At 41.5% G+C, this 25,305-nt stretch overlaps 1 protein-coding gene across 4 annotated transcripts in view; it reads left to right on the forward strand.

The window, feature by feature from the left end:
* The window catches only part of LOC106570983 (DNA (cytosine-5)-methyltransferase 3A), a 118,206-nt gene that overhangs the window by 28,814 nt on the left and 64,087 nt on the right, over positions 1-25,305 (forward strand). For 3 of the 4 annotated variants that reach the window (XM_045695477.2, XM_045695479.2, XM_045695478.2), the window contains 6 exons: positions 1,739-1,852; positions 13,168-13,374; positions 14,269-14,427; positions 22,035-22,142; positions 24,589-24,748; positions 24,871-25,017. In XM_045695477.2, the coding sequence (XP_045551433.1) occupies positions 1,739-1,852; positions 13,168-13,374; positions 14,269-14,427; positions 22,035-22,142; positions 24,589-24,748; positions 24,871-25,017 (895 nt within the window). Of the gene's footprint in view, positions 1-1,738; positions 1,853-2,112; positions 2,248-13,167; positions 13,375-14,268; positions 14,428-22,034; positions 22,143-24,588; positions 24,749-24,870; positions 25,018-25,305 lie in introns of those variants that run through there. The other variant, XM_082961600.1, reaches the window with a different exon arrangement.

Here is a 25,305-nt window from a genome sequence, read left to right on the forward strand (position 1 = left end):
GACTATCTTACCCGTATTCATGGATGGATGCTTCTCCCTCTCTGTCACGGATGCCACAGTTGCCCTTAGTTTGAATATGTAATCCGAACAGGTGTTTTATACAACAGCCTTCTGTGTGATCATTTTTCGACTCCGTCTGCATATTTGCAATCAAATGCCAGAATTTTTTGCATCTCCTTAACTATCATACTCTAATTCCACTGATTTCAAAACTCGGTCCTCCAGAAAGTGGAGAGCATAATTTATGCAGTTCTACTATGTGATATCTTTCTTTATATTTACAGATGTCATACACCTGCCTAAGACCATGTTAGCCTACTGAGCTAAAGAACAGAAAATATTTCTGGAAGCTTACATGAGTTTTCTTTCTGCAATGTGTACCAGTACCAGTGTGTAAGATGAGAAAGGTGGTGTGTGTGTGTGTGTGTGTGTGTGTGTGTGTGTGTGTGTGTGTGTGTGTGTGTGTGTGTGTGTGTGTGTGTGTGTGTGTGTGTGTGTGTGTGTGTGTGTGTGTTTCCAGGGACACATGGTCTCCACTGTTTAATGTGTTTTATGGAGCTTCTCACCTGTTCATTGTGGTCTCTGAGTCTCTGAGAGCTCGTTAGCGTAGCCTTTGAGCTCCGGACTCTCAATCTCCTTAACGACACACCTATAAACTTAGCCTGTTAGCCTGGAAGCCTGTTAGCCTTCTATCCCGTTAGCCTGCTAGCGACACCTATAAAAACTGCTAGACTGTTAGAGCAGCCATATATTTTTGCTTCTAACATCATTAAATACATTGCTGTTTCAGTATGCTAGTTATCAAATCAAATTGTATTTGTCACATGTTAGATACTGTTGTTTTAACACAGTGATCTGATTAGCTGATAGGATCGTTAAACCAAGCTAGCCTGTTAGCAGCCTAGCATAATATTAGCACCTTGTTTATCTTGGTCGTGATTTTATGAATGGCTTTCTTTATTAAACACGCCATGTTATTTTAGCATTATATGGCTAGCATCATTAGAAACGGTATTGTACTAACAGAGTAGCCTAATGGTAATAGCAATAGGTTTAATTGAACTCATTTCTAATGCTAATAGAAGCTAGCTTAATTGAACACTGTTGAAAGGCAAATAGCAGCTAGTTTTAGTGAACACTGATGTAACGCTAAAAAGCAGTTAGCTCATTGCACACTTGTAATGCTAATAGCAACTGGCTACATTGAACGCTGTTGTAACACTAATAGAATTTAGGTTCATTGAACAGGTAATGCTAATAGCAGCTAGCTTGATTGAACACTGTTGCAGCGCTAATAGCAGCTAGCTTGATTGAACACTGTCGTAACGCTAATAGCATCTAGGCTCATTGAACACTGTTGTAATGCTAGTAGCATCTAGCCTCATTGAACACTGTTGTAACGCTAGTAGCATCTACCCTCATTGAACACTGTTGTAACGCTAATAGCATCTAGCCTCATTGAACACTGTTGTAACGCTAGTAGCATTTATCTCATTGAACACTGTTGTAACGCTAGTAGCATCTAGCCTCATTGAACACTGTTGTTAACAGCTGTTGTTAAATCGCTGTTGTTAATATGGGGCAGTCTCAGTCTGGTGTTAAAACTCTCACACTCACAGAAGCACTCACCTGGTTATTAAAACCCTGTTATTTGATAGTGGTCATTGGTTAAAGTTCAGTCTTTATTTTTCAACCTCTGTCTCTCTCTCTCTCTCTCTCTCTCTCTCTCTCTCTCCAGGACTCGTGTGAGATGGCCCCCCCTACACCCCCAGAGGAAGTTGACCCCTCCCCTCGCAGGAAACGTGGCCGGCGGAAAATGGAGCCTCTGGAGCCGAAGGACCCCAACATGGAGGCAAGAACTCCACTTAGCTGGTCTGCAGCGTGCCTGTATAACAATAAGATGGTCATTCAGCAAAGACAGGCAGGCAGGCAGGCAGGCAGGCAGGCAGGCAGGCAGACAGAGAGACAGACAGACAGACAGACAGACAGACAGACAGACAGACAGACAGACAGACAGACAGACAGACAGACAGACAGACAGACAGACAGACAGACAGACAGACAGACAGACAGACAGACAGACAGACAGACAAAAGTAGCTAACATGCGTGCGTGCGTGTGTGTGTGCAGGGGGAAGGCAGCAGGCTGCGCAGAAGGCCGGTTCCCAGAGAGACCTTTCAGGCTGGAGATCCTTTTTACATCAGCAGGAGACAGAGAGACAAGTGGATCAAACGCTGGAGTAGAGAGGTAGGAGAGAGAGGGAGGAAGGAGTGAGAGAGGGAGGAAGGAGTGAGAGAGGGAGGAGAGGGAGAGAGAGAGCGAGAGGGAGAGGAGGGAGGAGAGAGAGAGAGAGAGAGAGAGAGAGAGGAGGATAGAGCGGCAGAGGAGGCAGAGAGAGGAACGGAGAGAGAGGAAGGGAGAGAGAGTACTTACGTGTGTGTGTGAGGTTAACTAGTTCCAGATACAGTGGTGTAGTATTACAGCCAGCTGTGGTCTGTCCTCTACAATACGGCCTTCTCGTTCACAACCCAATATATTGACTACCTGCTCAAACTGCACAGACAGGGGAGGGAGAGTTTGTATGTGTGTTTGTGTTTCATTAGAACATATGTTCAGTCAAATACTTGTCTGTGTAAATCACACACCTCACTACTGACCAATTACAGCAGAGAGAGAGAGAGAGAGAGAGAGAGAGAGAGTTTCTGAGCTCTGATGTCTGGTGTGTAAGTGAAACATTTTGATATTCTGATCAGTATGTATTTTCAAGTTGTATTAGTTGTACTGTATGTATGGTATACAACGTCCAATGGATGCTTACTTGTAGGCTCCTTCTGGACAATGCAACAACAATAAGAAATTAGAAAATATAATAATCCGTAAATGGTAAATGGCAGTAGAATATAATAAACATTTTAGCATAAGTATAATGCAGGAAGGCACAATTTATATTCCAATATTTACACATGTTTTTGGGAAGGGGGGGTGGGGTGGGGTGGGTGGGGTGGGGTGGTGTATGTGTGTGTGCTGTGTGTGAGTGCAATATGTGTCTTGGGATGTTATTTAAAACAGGAAGTGTTTCTTTTAGGTGTGTGTGTGTGTGTGACTTTGTTAGGCAGCAAAAAAAGTATATATTTTTAATATATTACAGTATACTTAAATAACCCAAAGATTCACATAACATACTTAAAATACGAGATGGTTTTTCTATTATATCTTAAGTCAATACACTTATTAAAAGTGTACTTTAAATTCATTGTTTAATGTTTAACAGTGCTTTCGTAAAAAACTTTTTCAACATGTTGTTACGGTACAACCTTATTCAAAAATGTATAAAATAAACAAAAAATCACATCAATCTACGCATAATACCTGATAATGACAAATCAAAACAGGTTTTTAGAAATGTTTGCTAATATATAATAAACATAAAAAAAGAAATATCTTATTTACATAAGTATTCAGACCCAATGGTCACTCTGACAGCTAGAGAGTTCCTCTGTGGAGATGGGAGAACCTTCCAGAAGGACAACCACCTCTGCAGCAAGCCACAATCAGGCCTTTATAGTAGAGTTGCCAGACGGAAGCCATTCCTCTGTAAAAGGCACATGACAGCCCGCTTGGTGTTTTCCAAAAGGCACTTAAAGACTCTCAGACCATGAGAAACAAGATTCTTTGGCCTGAATGCCTAGCGTCATGTCTGGAGGAAACCTGGCACCATCCCTACGGTGAAGCATGGCGGTGGCAGCATCATGCTGTGGGGATGTTTTTCAGAGGTAGGGACTGGGAGACTAGTCAGGATCGAGGGAAAGATGAACGGAGCAAAGTACAGAGAGATCCTGGGGTCCAGCTAAATTAAGGCAGTTTATACAATTTTAAAAGCATTACAATACATTAACAGATTTCACAACACACTGTGTGTCCTCAGGCCCCTACTCCTCCACTACCACATATCTACAGCACAAAATCCATGTGTACGTGTGTGTATAGTGCGTATGTCTCCAAGTGTGTGTGTGTGTGTGTGTGTGTGTGTGTATACATGCATGTGTCTGTGCCTATGTTTGTGTTGCTTCACAGTCCCTGCTGTTCCATAAGGTGTTTTTTAATCTGTTTTTTAAATCTGATTCTACTGCTGCATCAGTTACTTGATGTGGAATAGAGTTCCATGTAGTCATGGCTCTATGTAGTACTGTCCACCTCCCATAGTCTGTTCTGGACTTGGGGACTGTGAAGAGATCTCTGGTGGCATGTCTTGTGGGGTATGTATGGGTGTCTGAGCTGTGTGCCAGTAGTTTAGACAGACCTCTGCTGACATGTGTTGTGGGGTATGTATGGGTGTCTGAGCTGTGTGCCAGTAGTTTAAACAGACCTCTGGTGGCATGTCTTGTGGGGTATGCATGGGTGTCCGAGCTGTGTGCCAGTAGTTTACACAGACAGCTCGGTGCATTCAACATGTCAATACCTCTCATAAATAAAGTAGTGATGAAGTCAATCTCTCCTCCGCTTTGAGCCAGGAGAGATTGATATGCAAATTATTAATATTAGCTCTCTGTTTACATCCAAGGGCCAGCCGTGCTGCCCTGTTTTGAGACAATTGCAATTTTCCTAAGTCCCTTTTTGTGGCACCTGAACACATGACTGAACAGTAGTCCAGGTGTGACAAATTAGGGCCTGTAGGACCTGCCTTGTTGATAGTGTTGTTAGGTAGAGCAGCGCCTTATCATGGACAGACTTCTCCCCATCTTAGCTACTGTTGTATCAATATGTTTTTACCATGACAGTTTACAATCCAGGGTTACTCCAACTTACTCAATTTCCACATTATTTATTACAGGATTTAGTTGAGGTTTAGTGTTGAGTTAATGATTTCTCCCGAATACAATGCTTTTAGTTTTAGAAATATTTAGGACTAACTTATTCCTTTCCACCCACTCTGAAACTAACTGCAACTCTTTGTTAAGTGTTGCAGTCATTTCAGTCGCTGTAGTAGCTGACGTGTATAGTGTTGAGTCATCCACATACATAGACACACTGGCTTTACTCAAAGCCAGTGGCATGTCGTTAGTGAAGATTGAAAAATGTAATGGGTCTAGACAGTTACCCTGGGGAATTCCTGATTCTACCTGGATTATGTTGGAGAGGCTTACATTAAAGAACACCATCTGTGTTTTGTTAGACAGGTAACTCTTTATCCACAATATAGCAGGGAGTGTAAAGCCATAACACATACATTTTTCCAGCAGCAGACTATGATCGATAATGTCAAAAGCTGCACTGAAGTCTAACAAGACAGCCCCCAAAATATTTTGTTGTGAAGGATGGAATAAGCTAGCTAACTAGCAAGAAACCTAGTTACTACAACTCCATCAACAGAAATCTGCTCGTTTTGTAGAAATGAATGGTCAAATAACAATCAGATTAAAGTCATTGTTTATTTCAAGGTCTTTATTTTAGCTGAACTGCCTGACCTTTATTGGCCAGTAAATACTACATGATCAAAAGTATACAGTGGCTTGCGAAAGTATTCACCCCCCTCTGCGCTTTTCCTATTTTGTTGCCTTACAACCTGAAATTAATATACATTTTGGGGGGTTTGTACCATTTGATTTTCTCTTGTGAAACAAACAAGAAATAAGACAATAAAAACAGAAAACTTGAGTGTGCATAACTATTCACCCCCCAAAATCAATACTTTGTAGAGCCACATTTTGCAGCAATTACAGCTGCAAGTCTCTTGGGGTATGTCTCTATAAGCTTGGCACATCTAGCCACTTGGATTTTTGGCCATTCTTCAAGGCAAAACTTCTCTAGCTCCTTCAAGTTGGATGGGTTCCGCTGGTGTACAGCAATCTTTAAGTCATACCACAGATTCTCAATTGGATTGAGGTTTGGGCCTTGACTAGGACATTCCAAGACATTTAAATGTTTCACCTTAAACCACTCGAGTGTTGCGTTAGCAGTATGTTTAGGATCATTGACCTGCTGGAGGTGAACCTCCGTCCCAGTCTCAAATCTCTGGAAGACTGAAACAGGTTTCCCTCAAGAATTTCCCTGTATTTAGCGCTATCCATAATTCCTTCAATTCTGACCAGTTTCCCAGTCCCTGCCGATGCAAAACCACCCCACAGCATGATGCTGCCACCACCATGCTTCATTGTGGGGATGGTGTTCTCGGGGGGGATGGGAGGTATTGGGTTTGTGTCAGTCATAGCGTTTTCCTTGTTGGCTAAAAAGCTACATTTTTGTCTCATCTGACCAGAGTACCTTCTTCCATATTTTTGGGGAGTTTCCCACATGCCTTTTGGCGAACACCAAACGTGTTTGCTTATTTTTTTCTTTAAGCAAAGGCTTCTTTCTGGCCACTCTTTGGCCACTTGGTACCAGAAGGTAGCCTAGGGCCGGCAGGTAGCCTAGTGGTTAGAGCGTTGGACTAGTAACTGAAAGGTTGCAAGATTGAATCCCCGAGCTGACAATGTAAAAATCTGTTGTTCTGCCCCTGAACAAGGCAGTCAACCCACTGTTCCTAGGCCGTCATTGAAAATAAGAATTTATTCCTAATTGACTTACCTAGTTAAATAAAAATAAAATAAATATAATTAAAATACAAATGCATCACTCCCAATGACTGTATATGGTCGCTCCAGCAGAGACGGAGGAGGAAACGAAACATCGAACTGGCAAATTTTTTCTGGTTCATATAAAAGTAGACCAGACCTAGCTGCTATCGCATTGGGAGAGCCATCCCTTAAGTAGGCCGGACCTAGCTGCTATCGCATTGGGAGAGCCATCCCTTAAGTAGACCAGACCTAGCTGCTATCGCATTGGGAGAGCCATCCCTTAAGTAGACCAGACCTAGCTGCTACCGCATTGGGAGAGCCATCCCTTAAGTAGATCAGACCTAGCTGCTATCACATTGGGAGAGCCATCCCTTAAGTAGACCAGACCTAGCTGCTATCGCATTGGGAGAGCCATCCCTTAAGTAGACCAGACCTAGCTGCTATCGCCTTGGGAGAGCCATCCCTTAAGTAGACGAGACCTGTCACAGTTTTTTCAATGGTAAACGGCCTGAGTAAGACATCTTCATTTATCCACCATCTTTGGCTCTAGGTGCACAGATCCACACGACTTCGCTCAAAGTCTGTATCGGTAATTCTATATAGAATATCTCATATGCCTCACATATTATTTATTGACAATTGACTGTAAGAATATATTTAGTGTCGCTATCATGTCAAAGCACATGGCAGATGATCTCAAATCCTGGACTTGGCTTATGAAAGAATATGGCCACAGGCTTTTGGGAAAGACAGAATTCTATAAACATTAAGTTCTATGATAAATTCACTCATCAGTTGAACAACAAGACACAGTCATTTTTCCTGAAGAATTGCCATTGCAGCAAGAACAGGCCGAGGAGTTATGTTGGCAGGATGAACATGGTACGTGTGTGTTTATTATTATGGATTTGTTTGTGTCTCCTCTGTAAAAGCATTCATAATCTTGTCTGTCCCCCACTAGAAAACTGGGACCAATTTTCTATACTATTCTACTGTATCTTAGTCCATTCCGCTCTGACATCGCTCGTCCATATGTATATATTCTTAATTCATTCCTACTTAGATTTGTGTGTATTGGGTATATGTTGTGTAATCTGTTAGATATTACTGCACTGTCGGAGCTACAAGCATTTCGCTACACCCGCAATAACATCTGCTAATCACGTGTATGTGACCAATACAATTTGATTTGATTTGATAGCCATAACAATTTATAAAGTTGACTACTTTATTGCCTGGCCTTTCAGGCCCCCTGTTCATTTTCAATGTCATTCTATTTTAAACTTTTATTAGAAATGTTTTTTTTGCTAGTGTGATTTTTTTAAATGACTTTCATGTAGCCTATTTGGGATTTTACCACCATCTTTTTATCTGTTTAACAACACAGATCCAGGTCAAGCTCACACAGATTGCAACAAATGCCTCGAGACATCTCCTTGGAAATAGCGCAACAATAGAGACTAAAACTGGGACCAGATTCTCTGACCTATTTAAATTGCCATATTTCATGCCCATAGACATGGCTGTAGAGGACCCTACCATCGTATGTAACAGATGCTGGACCCATTTTATCAAAGCCTGTACCATCGTATGTACCAGATGCTGGACCCATTTTTATCAAAGCCTGTACCATCGTATGTACCAGATGCTGGACCCATTTTATCAAAGCCTGTACCATCGTAGGTAACAGATGCTGGACCCATTTTATCAAAGCTTGTACCATCGTAGGTACCAGATGCTGGACCGATTTTATCAAAGCCTGTACCATCGTAGGTACCAGATGCTGGACCCATTTTATCAAAGCCTGTACCATCGTAGGTACCAGATGCTGGACCCATTTTATCAAAGCCTGTACCATCGTACAGTGAGGGAATAAAGTATTTGATCCCCTGCTGATTTTGTATGTTTGCCCACTGACAAAGAAATGATCAGTCTATCATTTTAATGGTAGGTTTATTTGAACAGTGAGAGACAGAATAACAACAAAAAAATCCCAAAAAACGCATGTCAATAATGTTATAAATTGATTAGCATTTTAATGAGGGAAATAAGTATTTGACCCCCTCTCAATCAGAAAGGTTTCTGGCTCCAGGTGTCTTTTATACAGGTAACGAGCTGAGATTAGAGCACACTCTTAAAAGGGAGTGCTCCTAATCTCAGTTTGTTACCTGTATAAAAGACACTTGTCCACAGAAGCAATCAATCAATCAAATTCCAAACTCTCCACCATGGCCAAGACCAAAGAGCTCTCCAAGGATGTCAGGGACAAGATTGTAGACCTACACAAGGCTGGAATGGGCTACAAGACCATCGCCAAGCAGCTTGGTGAGAAGGTGACAACAGTTGGTGTGATTATTCGCAAATGGAAGAAACACAAAAGAACTGTCAATATCCCTCGGCCTGGGGTTCCATGCAAGATCTCACCTCGTGGAGTTGCAATGATCATGAGAACGGTGAGGAATCAGCCCAGAACTACACGGGAGGATCTTGTCAATGATCTCAAGGCAGCTGGGACCATAGTCACAAAGAAAACAATTGGTAACACACTACGCCGTGAAGGACTGAAATCCTGCAGCGCCCGCAAGGTCCCCCTGCTCAAGAAAGCACATATACATGCCCGTCTGAAGTTTGCCAATGAACATCTGAATGATTCAGAGGACAACTGGGTGAAAGTGTTGTGGTCAGATGAGACCAAAATGAAGCTCTTTGGCATCAACTCAACTCGCCGTGTTTGGAGGAGGAGGAATGCTGCCTATGACACCAAGAATACCATCTCCACCGTCAAACATGGAGGTGGAAACAATATGCTTTGGGGGTGTTTTTCTGCTAAGGGGACAGGACAACTTCACCGCATCAAAGGGATGATGGACGGGGCCATGTACCGTCAAATCTTGGGTGAGAACCTCCTTCCCTCAGCCAGGGCATTGAAAATGGGTCGTGGATGGGTATTCCAACATGACAATGACCCAAAACACACGGCCAAGGCAACAAAGGAGTGGCTCAAGAAGAAGCAGCTTAAGGTCCTGGAGTGGCCTAGCCAAACGTCAGCCTCTAAACCTTAATGACTTGGAGAAGAGCTGCAAAGAGGAGTGGGACAAAAAATCCCTCCTGAGATGTGTGCAAACCTGGTGGCCAACTACAAGAAACGTCTGACCTCTGTGATTGCCAACAAGGGTTTTGCCACCAAGTACTAAGTCATGTTTTGCAGAGGGGTCAAATACTTATTTCCCTCATTAAAATGCAAATCATTTTATAACATTTTTGAAATGCGTTTTTCAGGATTTTTTGGTTGTTATTCTGTCTCTCACTGTTCAAATAAACCTACCGTTACAATTATAGACTGATCATTTATTTGTCAGTGGGCAAACGTACAAAATCAGCAGGAGATCAAATACTTTTTCCCCTCACTGTATTGAGTTTATGTAAACATCTGACCCACTGGGAATGTGATGAAAGAAATTAAAGCTGAAATAAATCATTCTCTCTACTATTATTCTCACATTTCACATTCTTAAAATAAAGTGGTGATCCTAATTGACCTAAGACAGGGAATTTTCACAAGGATTAAATGTCAGGAATTGTGAAAAACTGAGTTTAAATATATTTATCTAAGGTGTATGTCAACTTCCGACTTCAACTCTATATATGTTGAAGAGGGTGGGGCTTAAGCTGCATCCCTGTCTCACCCCACAGCCCTGTGGAAAGAAATGTGTGTGTTTTTTGCACATTTTAACCACACACTTGTTGTTTGTGTACATGGATTTTAGTATGTCATATGTTTTTCCCCGGACACCACTTTCCATCAATTTGTATAGCAGACCCTCATGTCAAATTGAGTCGAAAGCTTTTTTGAATTCAACAAAAGCATGAGAAGACTTTGCCTTTGTTTTGGTTTGTTTGTTTGTTTGTTAATTAGGGTGTGCAGGGTGAATACGTGGTCTGTCGTACGGTAATTTGGAAAAATGCCGATTTGACATTTTCTCAGTACATTGTTTTCTCTCTCTCTCTCTCTCTCTCTCTCTCTCTCTCTCTCTCTCTCTCTCTCTCTCTCTCTCTCTCTCTCTCTCTCTCTCTCTCTCTCTCTCTCTCTCTCTCTCTCTCTCTCTCTCTCTGTGTGTGTGTAGTTAGTAGTTCAACTACAGTAGTGTCATCATACAGTCATACTGTCTGCTCTCTCTCTCTGTTTAATAATAATAATATAATATCAGATCATGTCCAGAGTGTTAGTGTTCCACTAGACTATATACTGAGTGTACAAAACATTAGGAACACCTTCCTAATATTGAGTTGCACCACTTTTGTCCTCAGAACAGCCTGAATTCTTCGGGGCATGGACTCTACAAGGTGCCAAAAGCATTCCACAAGGATGCTGGCCAATTTTAACTTCAATAATTCCCACAGTTCTGTCAAGTTTGCTAAGTCAAACGACACCGCTGGTCCTGCTCACACTGCCCTACCCTGTGCTTTGACCTCTTTCTCCCCTCTCTCTCCAGATGAAATCTCGCGTCTTGTGACGGCCGGCCGCCCAACAACCTGCCCACTTGACCCTATCCCCTCCTCTCTTCTCCAGACCATTTCCGGAGACCTTCTCCCCTTCCTCACCTCGCTCATCAACTCATCCTTGACCGCTGGCTACGTCCCTTCCGTCTTCAAGAGAGCGAGAGTTGCACCCCTTCTGAAAAAACCTACACTCGATCCCTCCGATGTCAACAACTACAGACCAGTATCCCTTCTTTCTTTTCTCTCCAAAACTCTTGAACGTGCCGTCCTTGGCCAGCTCTCCTGCTATCTCTCTCAGAATGACCTTCTTGATCCTAATCAGTCAGGTTTCAAGACTGGGCATTCAACTGAGACTGCTCTTCTCTGTGTCACGGAGGCTCTCCGCACTGCTAAAGCTAACTCTCTCTCCTCTGCTCTCATCCTTCTAGACCTATCTGCTGCCTTTGATACTGTGAACCATCAGATCCTCCTCTCCACCCTCTCCGAGTTGGGCATCTCCGGCGCGGCCCACGCTTGGATTGCGTCCTACCTGACAGGTCGCTCCTACCAGGTGGCGTGGCGAGAATCTGTCTCCGCACCATGCGCTCTCACCACTGGTGTCCCCCAGGGCTCTGTTCTAGGCCCTCTCCTATTCTCGCTATACACCAAGTCACTTGGCTCTGTCATATCCTCACATGGTCTCTCCTATCATTGCTATGCAGACGACACACAATTAATCTTCTCCTTTCCCCCTTCTGATAACCAGGCGGCGAATCGCATCTCTGCATGTCTGTCAGACATATCAGTGTGGATGACGGATCACCAGCTCAAGCTGAACCTCGGCAAGACGGAGCTGCTCTTCCTCCCGGGGAAGGACTGCCCGTTCCATGATCTCGCCATCACGGTTGACAACTCCCTTGTGTCCTCCTCCCAGAGTGCTAAGAACCTTGGCGTGATCCTGGACAACACCCTGTCGTTCTCCACTAACATCAAGGCGGTGACCCGATCCTGTAGGTTCATGCTCTACAACATTCGCAGAGTACGACCCTGCCTCACACAGGAAGCGGCGCAGGTCCTAATCCAGGCACTTGTCATCTCCCGTCTGGATTACTGCAACTCGCTGTTGGCTGGGCTCCCTGCCTGTGCCATTAAATCCCTACAACTCATGCAGAACGCCGCAGCCCGTCTGGTGTTCAACCTTCCCAAGTTCTCTCACGTCACCCCGCTCCTCCGCTCTCTCCACTGGCTTCCAGTTGAAGCTCGCATCCGCTACAAGACCATGCTGATTGCCTACGGAGCTGTGAAGGGAACGGCACCTCCATACCTTCAGGCTCTGATCAGGCCCTACACCCAAACAAGGGCACTGCGTTCATCCACCACTGGCCTGCTGGCCCCCCTACCTCTGAGGAAGCACAGTTCCCGCTCAGCCCAGTCAAAACTGTTCGCTGCTCTGGCACCCCAATGGTGGAACAAGCTCCCTCACGACGCCAGGACAGTGGAGTCAATCACCACCTTCCGGAGACACCTGAAACCCCACCTCTTTAAGGAATACCTAGGATAGGATAAAGTAATCCTTCTAAACCCCCCCCCCCCCCCCCTTAAAAGATTTAGATGCACTATTGTAAAGTGGTTGTTCCACTGGATATCATAAGGTGAATGCACCATTTTGTAAGTCGCTCTGGATAAGAGCGTCTGCTAAATGACTTAAATGTAAATGTAAATGTAAATGTAAGTTGGCTGGATGTCCTTTGGGTGGTGGACCATTCGTGACACACACAGGAAATAGTTGAGCGAGAAAAACCCAGCAGTGTTGCAATTCTTAACACACGCAAACCAGTGTGCCTGGCACCTACTACCATACCCCGTTCAATGGCACTTGTCTTGCCTATTTATCTTCTGAATAGCACACATACACAATCTATGTCTTAATTTACTCAAGGCTTCAAAATCCTTTAACCCGTCTCCTCTGCTTCATCTACACTGGTTGAAGTGGATTTAACTGGTGACATCTATAAGGGATCATAGCTTTCACCTGGATTCACCTGGTCAGTCTATGTCATGGAAAGAGTGTCCTTAATGTTTTATTCACAGTGTATACTTGGTGTTTATGACTTTCATAATGTGTGTTCTTCAGGCTGAGATGCGGGCCCACCAAGAGGCTGTGATGAGCGTGATGGAGGACCTATCAGAGCCAGAGTTTCAGAAGGAGGAGGAGCCAGCAGCCAGTTTAGCCACTCCCACACCCCAGCAACACACTGACCCCGCCTCTCCCACCATCGCCATGACGCCAGAGCCTGTTGCCAGGGGCCACCGGTCCACACCCAGAGATTCAGAGTACAAGGTAATTGTATAAAAAAATGTAACCTCTATTTTACTAGGCAAGTCATTTAAGAACAAATTGTTATTTACAATGACGGCCTAGGATGGTAGAGGGTTTGGTCTGTCTGGTGTTATAATGTATATCATGTGTTTATAATTGGATGGTAGGGGGTTTAGTCTGTCTGGTTTTATAATGTATACCATGTGTTTATAATAGAATGGTAGGGGGTTTGGTTTGGGCTGTCTGGTGTTATAATGTATATCATGTGTTTATAATAGGATGGTAGGGGGTTTGGTTTGGGCTGTCTGGTGTTATAATGTATACCATGTGTTTATAATAGGATGGTAGGGGGTTTAGTCTGTCTGGTTTTATAATGTATACCATGTGTTTATAATAGGATGGTAGGGGGTTTGATCTGTCTGGTGTTATAATGTATACCATGTGTTTATAATAGGATGGTAGAGGGTTTGATCTGTCTGGTGTTATAATGTATTCCATGTGTTTATAATAGGATGGTAGAGGGTTTGGTCTGTCTGGTGTTATAATGTATACCATGTGTTTATAATAGGATGGTAGAGGGTTTGATCTGTCTGGTGTTATAATGTATACCATGTGTTTATAATAGGATGGTAGAGGGTTTGGTCTGTCTGGTGTTATAATGTATACCATGTGTTTATAATAGGATGGTAGAGGGTTTGATCTGTCTGGTGTTATAATGTATACCATGTGTTTATAATAGGATGGTAGAGGGTTTGGTCTGTCTGGTGTTATAATGTATTCCATGTGTTTATAATAGGATGGTAGGGGGTTTGGTTTGGGCTGTCTGGTGTTATAATGTATATCATGTGTTTATAATAGGATGGTAGAGGGTTTGGTCTGTCTGGTGTTATAATGTATATCATGTGTTTATAATAGGATGGTAGGGGGTTTGGTTTGGGCTGTCTGGTGTTCGGGAAGCTGCGTGGGTTCTCCTGGTGGCCCGGGCGCATCGTCTCCTGGGTGATGAGTGGGAGGAGCCGTGCAGCAGAGGGAACACGCTGGGTCATGTGGTTCGGAGACGGGAAGTTCTCTGTGGTGAGTTAGAACCCTCAGAAACATAAGGGGAGCCCTTAAGTTAGAACACTCAGACAGCTTCAGTTAGAACTTTCAGCTAGAACCTACAGAACTTTAAATTATTTTGGAACCCTCAGAACTTTCCGTTATTAAGAACCCTCAGAACTTTCTATTATTTTGGACCCTCACTCAGAGCCCTCATAACCTTCAATAGAACCTTCAATTAGAATCCCCCAGGAAGTAAAGAAGAGTGTTACAAGACAACACCCATCTCTCTCTCCAGGAGTGTTGTAATACTGTAAACACCCATCTATCTCTGTCTCCAGGAGTGTTATAATACTGTAAACACCCATCTATCTCTGTCTCCAGGAGTGTTATAATACTGTAAATATCCATCTCTCTCTCCAGGAGTGTTGTAGTACTGTAAATATCAATCTCTCTCTCCAGGAGTGTTATAATACTGTAAACATCCATCTCTCTCTCCAGGAGGGTTATAATACTGTAAACATCCATCTATCTCTCCAAGAGTGTTATAATACTGTAAACACCCATCTATCTCTCCAAGAGTGTTATAATACTGTAAACATCCATCTCTCTCTCCAGGAGGGTTATAATACTGTAAACATCCCTCACTCCAACTCTCCATCTATCTCTCTCTCCAGGAGTGTTGTAATACTGTAAACACCCATCTATCTCTGTCTCCAGGTGTGTTATAATACTGTAAACACCCATCTATCTCTGTCTCCAGGAGTGTTATAATACGGTAAACATCCATCTCTCTCTCCAGGAGTGTTATAATACTGTAAACACCCATCTATCTCTCTCTCCAGGAGTATTATAATACTGTAAACATCCATGTCTCTCTCCAGGAGTGTTATAATATTGTAAACATCGATCTATCTCTCTCTCCAGGAGTGTTATAATACTGTAAACACCCATCTATCTCTGTCTCCAGGAGTGTTATAATACTGTAAACATCCATCTCTCTCTCCAGGAGTGTTATAATACTGTAAACATCCATCTTTCTCTCTCTCCAGGAGTGTTATAATACTGTAAACATCCATCTATCTCTCTCTCCAGGAGTGTTATAATACTGTAAACATCCATCTCTCTCTCCAGGAGTGTTATAATACTGTAAACATCCATCTATCTCTCTCTCCAGGAGTGTTATAATACTGTAAACATCCATCTCTCTCTCCAGGAGTGTTATAATACTGTAAACATCCCTCACTCCAACTCTCCATCTATCTCTGTCTCCAGGAGTGTTATAATACTGTAAACATCCATCTATCTCTCCAGGAGTGTTATAATACTGTAAACATCCATATCTCTCTCCAGGAGTGTTATAATACTGTAAACACCCATCTATCTCTGTCTCCAGGAGTGTTATAATACTGTAAACACCCATCTATCTCGCCAGGAGTGTTATAATACTGTAAACATCCATCTATCTCTCTCTCCAGGAGTGTTATAATACTGTAAACATCCATCTCTCTCTCCAGGAGTGTTATAACACTGTAAACATCCATCTATCTCTCTCTCCAGGAGTGTTATCATACTGTAAACACCCATCTATCTCTGTCTCCAGGAGTGTTATAATACTGTAAACACCCATCTATCTCTCCAGGAGTGTTATAATACTGTAAACACCCATCTATCTCTCCAGGAGTGTTATAATACTGTAAACATCCATCTATCTCTCCAGGAGTGTTATAATACTGTAAACATCCATCTATCTCTGTCTCCAAGAGTGTTATAATACTGTAAACACCTATCTATCTCTCCAGGAGTGTTGTAATACTGTAAACATCCATCTATCTCTCTCTCCAGGAGTGTTATAATACTGTAAACACCCATCTATCTCTCCAGGAGTGTTATAATACTGTAAACATCCATCTATCTCTCCAGGAGTGTTATAATACTGTAAACACCCATCTATCTCATTCTCCAGGAGTGTTATAATACTGTAAACACCCATCTATCTCTACAGGAGTGTTATAATACTGTAAACATCCATATATCTCTCCAAGAGTGTTATAATACTGTAAAAACCCATCTCTCTCTCCAGGAGTGTTATAATACTGTAAACACCCATCTATCTCTCTCTCCAGGAGTGTTATAATACTGTAAACATCCATCTCTCTCTTCAGGAGTGATATAATACTGTAAACACCCATATATCTCTGTCTACAGCAGTGTTATAATACTGTAAACACCCATCTATCTCTCCAGGAGTGTTATAATACTGTAAACACCCATCTATCTCTCCAAGAGTGTTATAATACTGTAAACACCCATCTCTCTCTCCAGGAGTGTTATAATACTGTAAACATCCATCTCTCTCTCTCTCCAGGAGTGTTATAATACTGTAAACATCCATCTCTCTCTCCAGGAGTGTTATAATACTGTAAACATCCCTCACTCCAACTCTCCATCTATCTCTGTCTCCAGGAGTGTTATAATACTGTAAACATCCATCTATCTCTCCAGGAGTGTTATAATACTGTAAACATCCATATCTCTCTCCAGGAGTGTTATAATACTGTAAACACCCATCTATCTCTCCAGTAGTGTTATAATACTGTAAACATCCATCTATCTCTCTCTCCAGGAGTGTTATAATACTGTAAACATCAATCTCTCTCTCCAGGAGTGTTATAATACTGTAAACATCCATCTATCTCTCTCTCCAGGAGTGTTATAATACTGTAAACACCCATCTATCTCTCCAGGAGTGTTGTAATACTGTAAACATCCATCTATCTCTCTCTCCAGGAGTGTTATAATACTGTAAACACCCATCTATCTCTCCAGGACTGTTATAATACTGTAAACATCCATCTATCTCTCCAGGAGTGTTATAATACTGTAAACACCCATCTATCTCATTCTCCAAGAGTGTTATAATACTGTAAACATCCATCTATCTCTCCAGGAGTGTTATAATACTGTAAACATCCATATATCTCTCCAGGAGTGTTATAATACTGTAAAAACCCATCTCTCTCTCCAGGAGTGTTATAATACTGTAAACACCCATCTATCTCTCTCTCCAGGAGTGTTATAATACTGTAAACATCCATCTCTCTCTTCAGGAGTGATATAATACTGTAAACACCCATATATCTCTGTCTCTAGGAGTGTTATAATACTGTAAACACCCATCTATCTCTCCAGGAGTGTTATAATACTGTAAAAACCCATCTCTCTCTCCAGGAGTGTTATAATACTGTAAACACCCATCTCTCTCTCTCTCCAGGAGTGTTATAATACTGTAAACATCCATCTCTCTCTTCAGGAGTGATATAATACTGTAAACTCCCATATATCTCTGTCTCCAGGAGTGTTATAATACTGTAAACACCCATCTATCTCTCCAGGAGTGTTATAATACTGTAAACACCCATCTATCTCTCCAGGAGTGTTATAATACTGTAAACACCCATCTATCTCTCCAGGAGAGTTATAATACTGTAAACATCCATCTATCTCTCCAGGAGTGTTATAATACTGTAAACACCCATCTATCTCTGTCTCCAGGAGTGTTATAATACTGTAAACACCCATCTATCTCTCCAGGAGTGTTATAATACTGTAAACATCCATCTATCTCTCCAGGAGTGTTATAATACTGTAAACATCCATCTATCTCTCTCTCCAGGAGTGTTATAATACTGTAAACACCCATCTATCTCTCCAGGACTGTTATAATACTGTAAACATCCATCTATCTCTCCAGGAGTGTTATAATACTGTAAACACCCATCTATCTCATTCTCCAAGAGTGTTATAATACTGTAAACATCCATCTATCTCTCCAGGAGTGTTATAATACTGTAAACATCCATATATCTCTCCAGGAGTGTTATAATACTGTAAAAACCCATCTCTCTCTCCAGGAGTGTTATAATACTGTAAACACCCATCTATCTCTCTCTCCAGGAGTGTTATAATACTGTAAACATCCATCTCTCTCTTCAGGAGTGATATAATACTGTAAACACCCATATATCTCTGTCTCTAGGAGTGTTATAATACTGTTAACACCCATCTATCTCTCCAGGAGTGTTATAATACTGTAAAAACCCATCTCTCTCTCCAGGAGTGTTATAATACTGTAAACACCCATCTATCTCTCTCTCCAGGAGTGTTATAATACTGTAAACATCCATCTCTCTCTTCAGGAGTGATATAATACTGTAAACACCCATATATCTCTGTCTCCAGGAGTGTTATAATACTGTAAACACCCATCTATCTCTCCAGGGGTGTTATAATACTGTAAACACCCATCTAGCTCTCCAGGAGTGTTATAATACTGTAAACATCCATCTATCTCTCCAGGAGTGTTATAATACTGTAAACACCCATCTATCTCTGTCTCCAGGAGTGTTATAATACTGTAAACACCCATCTATCTCTCCAGGAGTGTTATAATACTGTAAACATCCATCTATCTCTCCAGGAGTGTTATAATACTGTAAACATCCATCTATCTCTGTCTCCAGGAGTGTTATAATACTGTAAACACCCATCTATCTCTCCAGGAGTGTTATAATACTGTAAACACCCATCTAGCTCTCCAGGAGTGTTATAATACTGTAAACATCCATCTATCTCTCCAGGAGTGTTATAATACTTTAAACACCCATCTCTCTCTCCAGGAGTGTTATAATACTGTAAACACCCATCTATCTCGTTCTCCAGGAGTGTTATAATACTGTAAACACCCATCTATCTCTCCAGGAGTATTATAATACTGTAAACACCCATCTATCTCTACAGGAGTGTTATAATACTGTAAACACCCATCTACCTCTCCAGGAGTGTTATAATACTGTAAACATCCATCTATCTCTCCAGGAGTGTTATAATACTGTAAACATCCATCTATCTCTGTCTCCAGGAGTGTTATAATACTGTAAACACCCATCTATCTCTCCAGGAGTGTTATAATACTGTAAACACCCATCTACCTCTCCAGGAGTGTTATAATACTGTAAACATCCATCTATCTCTCCAGGAGTGTTATAATACTGTAAACACCCATCTCTCTCTCCAGGAGTGTTATAATACTGTAAACAACCATCTATCTCTCCAGGAGTGTTATAATACTGTAAATACCCATCTAGCTCTCTCTCCAGGAGTGTTATAATACTGTAAACACCCATCTATCTCTCTCTCCAGGAGTGTTATAATACTGTAAACATCCATATCTCTCTCCAGGAGTGTTATAATACTGTAAACACCCATCTCTCTCTCCAGGAGTGTTATAACACTGTAAACATCCATCTCTCTCTCTCTCCAGGAGTGTTATAATACTGTAAACATCCATCTCTCTCTCCAGGAGTGTTATAATACTGTAAACATCCCTCACTCCAACTCTCCATCTATCTCTGTCTCCAGGAGTGTTATAATACTGTAAACATCCATCTATCTCTCCAGGAGTGTTATAATACTGTAAACATCCATATCTCTCTCCAGGAGTGTTATAATACTGTAAACACCCATCTATCTCTGTCTCCAGGAGTGTTATAATACTGTAAACACCCATCTATCTCTCCAGTAGTGTTATAATACTGTAAACATCCATCTATCTCTCTCTCCAGGAGTGTTATAATACTGTAAACATCCATCTCTCTCTCCAGGAGTGTTATAATACTGTAAACATCCATCTATCTCTCTCTCCAGGAGTGTTATAATACTGTAAACACCCATCTATCTCTCCAGGAGTGTTATAATACTGTAAACATCCATCTATCTCTCTCTCCAGGAGTGTTATAATACTGTAAACACCCATCTATCTCTCCAGGACTGTTATAATACTGTAAACATCCATCTATCTCTCCAGGAGTGTTATAATACTGTAAACACCCATCTATCTCATTCTCCAAGAGTGTTATAATACTGTAAACATCCATCTATCGCTCCAGGAGTGTTATAATACTGTAAACATCCATATATCTCTCCAGGAGTGTTATAATACTGTAAAAACCCATCTCTCTCTCCAGGAGTGTTATAATACTGTAAACACCCATCTATCTCTCTCTCTCTCCAGGAGTGTTATAATACTGTAAACATCCATCTCTTTCTTCAGGAGTGATATAATACTGTAAACACCCATATATCTCTGTCTCTAGGAGTGTTATAATACTGTAAACACCCATCTATCTCTCCAGGAGTGTTATAATACTGTAAAAACCCATCTCTCTCTCCAGGAGTGTTATAATACTGTAAACACCCATCTATCTCTCTCTCCAGGAGTGTTATAATACTGTAAACATCCATCTCTCTCTTCAGGAGTGATATAATACTGTAAACACACATATATCTCTGTCTCCAGGAGTGTTATAATACTGTAAACACCCATCTATCTCTCCAGGAGTGTTATAATACTGTAAACACCCATCTATCTCTCCAGGAGTGTTATAATACTGTAAACACCCATCTATCTCTCCAGGAGTGTTATAATACTGTAAACATCCATCTATCTCTCCAGGAGTGTTATAATACTGTAAACACCCATCTATCTCTGTCTCCAGGAGTGTTATAATACTGTAAACATCCATCTATCTCTCCAGGAGTGTTATAATACTGTAAACACCCATCTCTCTCTCCAGGAGTGTTATAATACTGTAAACACCCATCTATCTCGTTCTCCAGGAGTGTTATAATACTGTAAACACCCATCTATCTCTCCAGGAGTGTTATAATACTGTAAACATCCATCTATCTCTCTCTCCAGGAGTGTTATAATACTGTAAACATCCATCTCTCTCTCCAGGAGTGTTATAATACTCTAAACACCCATCTATCTCTCCAGGAGTGTTATAATACTGTAGACACCCATCTACCTCTCCAGGAGTGTTATAATACTGTAAACATCCATCTATCTCTCCAGGAGTGTAATAATACTGTAAACACCCATCTATCTCTGTCTCCAGGAGTGTTATAATACTGTAAACACCCATCTATCTCTCCAGGAGTGTTATAATACTGTAAACATCCATCTATCTCTCCAGGAGTGTTATAATACTGTAAACATCCATCTATCTCTGTCTCCAGGAGTGTTATAATACTGTAAACACCCATATATCTCTCCAGGAGTGTTATAATACTGTAAACATCCATCTATCTCTCTCTCCAGGAGTGTTATCATACTGTAAACACCCATCTATCTCTCCAGGAGTGTTATAATACTGTAAACACCCATCTATCTCTCCAGGAGTGTTATAATACTGTAAACATCCATATATCTCTCCAGGAGTGTTATAATACTGTAAACACCCATCTATCTCTCCAGGAGTGTTATAATACTGTAAACATCCATATATCTCTCCAGGAGTGTTATAAAACTGTAAACACCCATCTATCTCTGTCTCCAGGAGTGTTATAATACTGTAAACATCCATCTATCTCTCTCTCCAGGAGTGTTACAATACTGTAAATATCCATCTCTCTCTCCAGGAGGGTTATAATACTGTAAACATCCATCTCTCTCTCCAGGAGTGTTATAATACTGTAAACACCCATCTATCTCTCTCTCCAGGAGTATTATAATACTGTAAACATCCCTCCCTCCCTCACTCCAACTCTCCATCTATCTCTCCATCTCTTTCTCCCTCCAGGTGTGTGTAGAGAAGTTGATGCCGCTGAGCTCCTTCTCCTCAGCCTTCCACCAGCCCACCTACAACAAACAGCCCATGTACAGGAGGGCTATATATGAGGCACTACAGGTACACACACATGCAAACACGCACTCACACACACATTCATGTACATGCATAGTTAGTCACACTGTCATCATTACGTTTCCTTCACTGTGTGTGTGTGTGTGTGTGTGTGTGTGTGTGTGTGTGTGTGTGTGTGTGTGTGTGTGTGTGTGTGTGTGTGTGTGTGTGTGTGTGTGTGTGTGTGTGTGTTATTGTATTTATTATGGATCCCCATTAGTTCCTGCAAAGGCAACAGCGTCTCTTCCTGGGGTTTATTATTGATACCCATTAGATCCTGGGGTCCAATCACCATTACATACAATCAAACAATACATTTTACCCCACTACATATCTACAATACAACACATTATTACACCACTACACTACCACTACATATCTACAATACAACACATTATTACACCACTACACTACCACTACATATCTACAATACAGCACATTATTACACCACTACCCTACCACTACATATCTACAATACAACACATTATTACACCACTACTCTACCACTACATATCTACAATACAACACATTATTACACCACTACATATCTACAATACAACACATTATTACACCACTACACTACCACTACATATCTACAATACAACACATTATTACACCACTACTCTACCACTACATATCTACAATACAACACATTATTACACCACTACATATCTACAATACAACACATTATTACACCACTACACTACCACTACATATCTACAGTACAACACATTATTACACCACTACTCTACCACTACATATCTACAATACAACACATTATTACACCACTACATATCTACAATACAATACATTATTACACCACTACACTACCACTACATATCTACAATACAACACATTACTACACCACTACTCTACCACTACATATCTACAGTACAACACATTACTACACCACTACACTACCACTACATATCTACAATACAACACATTATTACACCACTACACTACCACTACATATCTACTATACCACACATTATTACACCACTACTCTACCACTACATATCTACAATACAACACATTATAACACCACTACACATCTTCAATACAACACATTCTTACACCACTACACTACCACTACATATCTACAATACAACACATTATTACACCACTACATATCTACAATACAACACATTATTACACCACTACACTACCACTACATATCTACAATACAACACATTATTACACCAATACACTACCACTACATATCTACAAAACAACACATTATTACACCACTACATATCTACAATACAACACATTATTACACCACTACTCTACCACTACATATCTACAATACAACACATTATTACACCACTACATATCTACAATACAACACATTATTACACCACTACACTACCACTACATATCTACAATACAACACAGTATTACACCAATACACTACCACTACATATCTACAAAACAACACATTATTACACCACTACACATGTATTGTAGATATGTAGTGGTAGTGTAGTGGTGTAATAATGTGTTGTATTGTAGATATGTAGTGGTAGTGTAGTGGTGTAGTAATGTGTTGTATTGTAGATATGTAGTGGTAGTATAGTGGTGTAATAATGTGTTGTATTGTAGATATGTAGTGGTAGTGCAGTGGTGTAATAATGTGTTGTATTGTAGATATGTAGTGGTAGAGTAGTGGTGTAATAATGTGTTGTATTGTATATATGTAGTGGTAGTGTAGTGGTGTAGTAATGTGTTGTATTGTAGATATGTAGTGGTAGTGTAGTGGTGTAGTAATGTGTTGTATTGTAGATATGTAGTGGTAGTGTAGTGGTGTAATAATGTGTTGTATTGTAGATATGTAGTGGTGTAATAATGTGTAATGTATAAGTTTCAGAATGCGTGGCAAGTTATACTTTTCCCTGATTGCAGTACTTTGTTAAGTGTTTCAGTGATTTCAGTCACAGTAATAGCTGACGTATATAGTGTTGAGTCATCTGCATACATAGACAGACTGGCTTTACTCAGAGCCAGTGGCATGTTGTTAGTAAAGATTGAAAAAGCAAGGGGCCTAAACAGCTACCCTGGGGAATTCCTGATTATACCTAGATTATGTTGGAGAGGCTTCCATTAAAGAACACCCTCTGTGTTCTGTTAGACAGGTAACTCTTTATCCACATTATAGCAGGGGGTGTAAAGCCATAACACATACGTTTTTCCAGCAGTAGACTATGATCAATAATGTTAAAAGCCGCACTGAAGTCTAACAAAACAGCCCCCACATTGTTTTTATCATCAATTTCTCTAAGACAATCTTCAATCATTTGTGCTGTGCTGTGCTGTGCTGTGCTGTGCTGTGCTGTGCTTGTTGAATGTCCTTCCCTATAAGCGTGCTGAAACTCTGTTGTCAATTTTTTTACTGTGTGTGTGTGTGTGTGTGTGTGTGTGTGTGTGTGTGTGTGTGTGTGTGTGTGTTTAGGTGGCGAGCAAGCGTGCCGGCAGGCCTATCCCCTCTTGTGATGGTGGTGATGATGCAGAGGGTGGGGGGGCGGAGCTGCAGAAGCAGAACAGGAAGTTGATAGAATGGGCCATGACAGGCTTCCTGCCCAGCGGACCTCAGAGTCTGGACCCCCCTGATGGTCACACACACACACACACACACACACACACACACACACACACACACACACACACACACACACACACACATACACATAAACACACATAAGTAAGTGTTTCCTGTTGTTTGACCCTCCCCCAGAGGAGAGACACCCATATAAGGACGTGTACCCTGAGATGTGGGTGGAGCCAGAGGAAGCTTACACCCCGCCCCCTCCGACCAAGAGGCCCCGCAAGAACATTGCTGAGAAACCCAAGATCAGAGAGGTCATCGATGAGGGGACTAGAGGTATACACACACGCAAAAGTCTCTACTCAGTCCGACTCTTTAAAGTTGTAATAGTAGAATGCACTAGGTGGGTACTGCCTCATCAGTTCCTCTTGTCATGTCAGTCATTACAGACCTTAGAGAGATATTTATAACTTGTCAGAAATGTCCAGATCAACTAGCCCATGGCAGTGCTCCAGTCCCAACAACATCAAACTGTTTTAGAGACTGACAGACAGGGTCTGGTAGTGTTCCAGTCCCAACAACATCAAACTGTTTTAGAGACTGACAGACAGGGTCTGGTAGTGT

Source organism: Salmo salar, chromosome 15 (genome assembly GCF_965601325.2).
Source record: "Salmo salar chromosome 15, fSalSal1, whole genome shotgun sequence".
In the NCBI taxonomy this organism is placed as follows: Eukaryota; Metazoa; Chordata; class Actinopteri; order Salmoniformes; family Salmonidae; genus Salmo; species Salmo salar.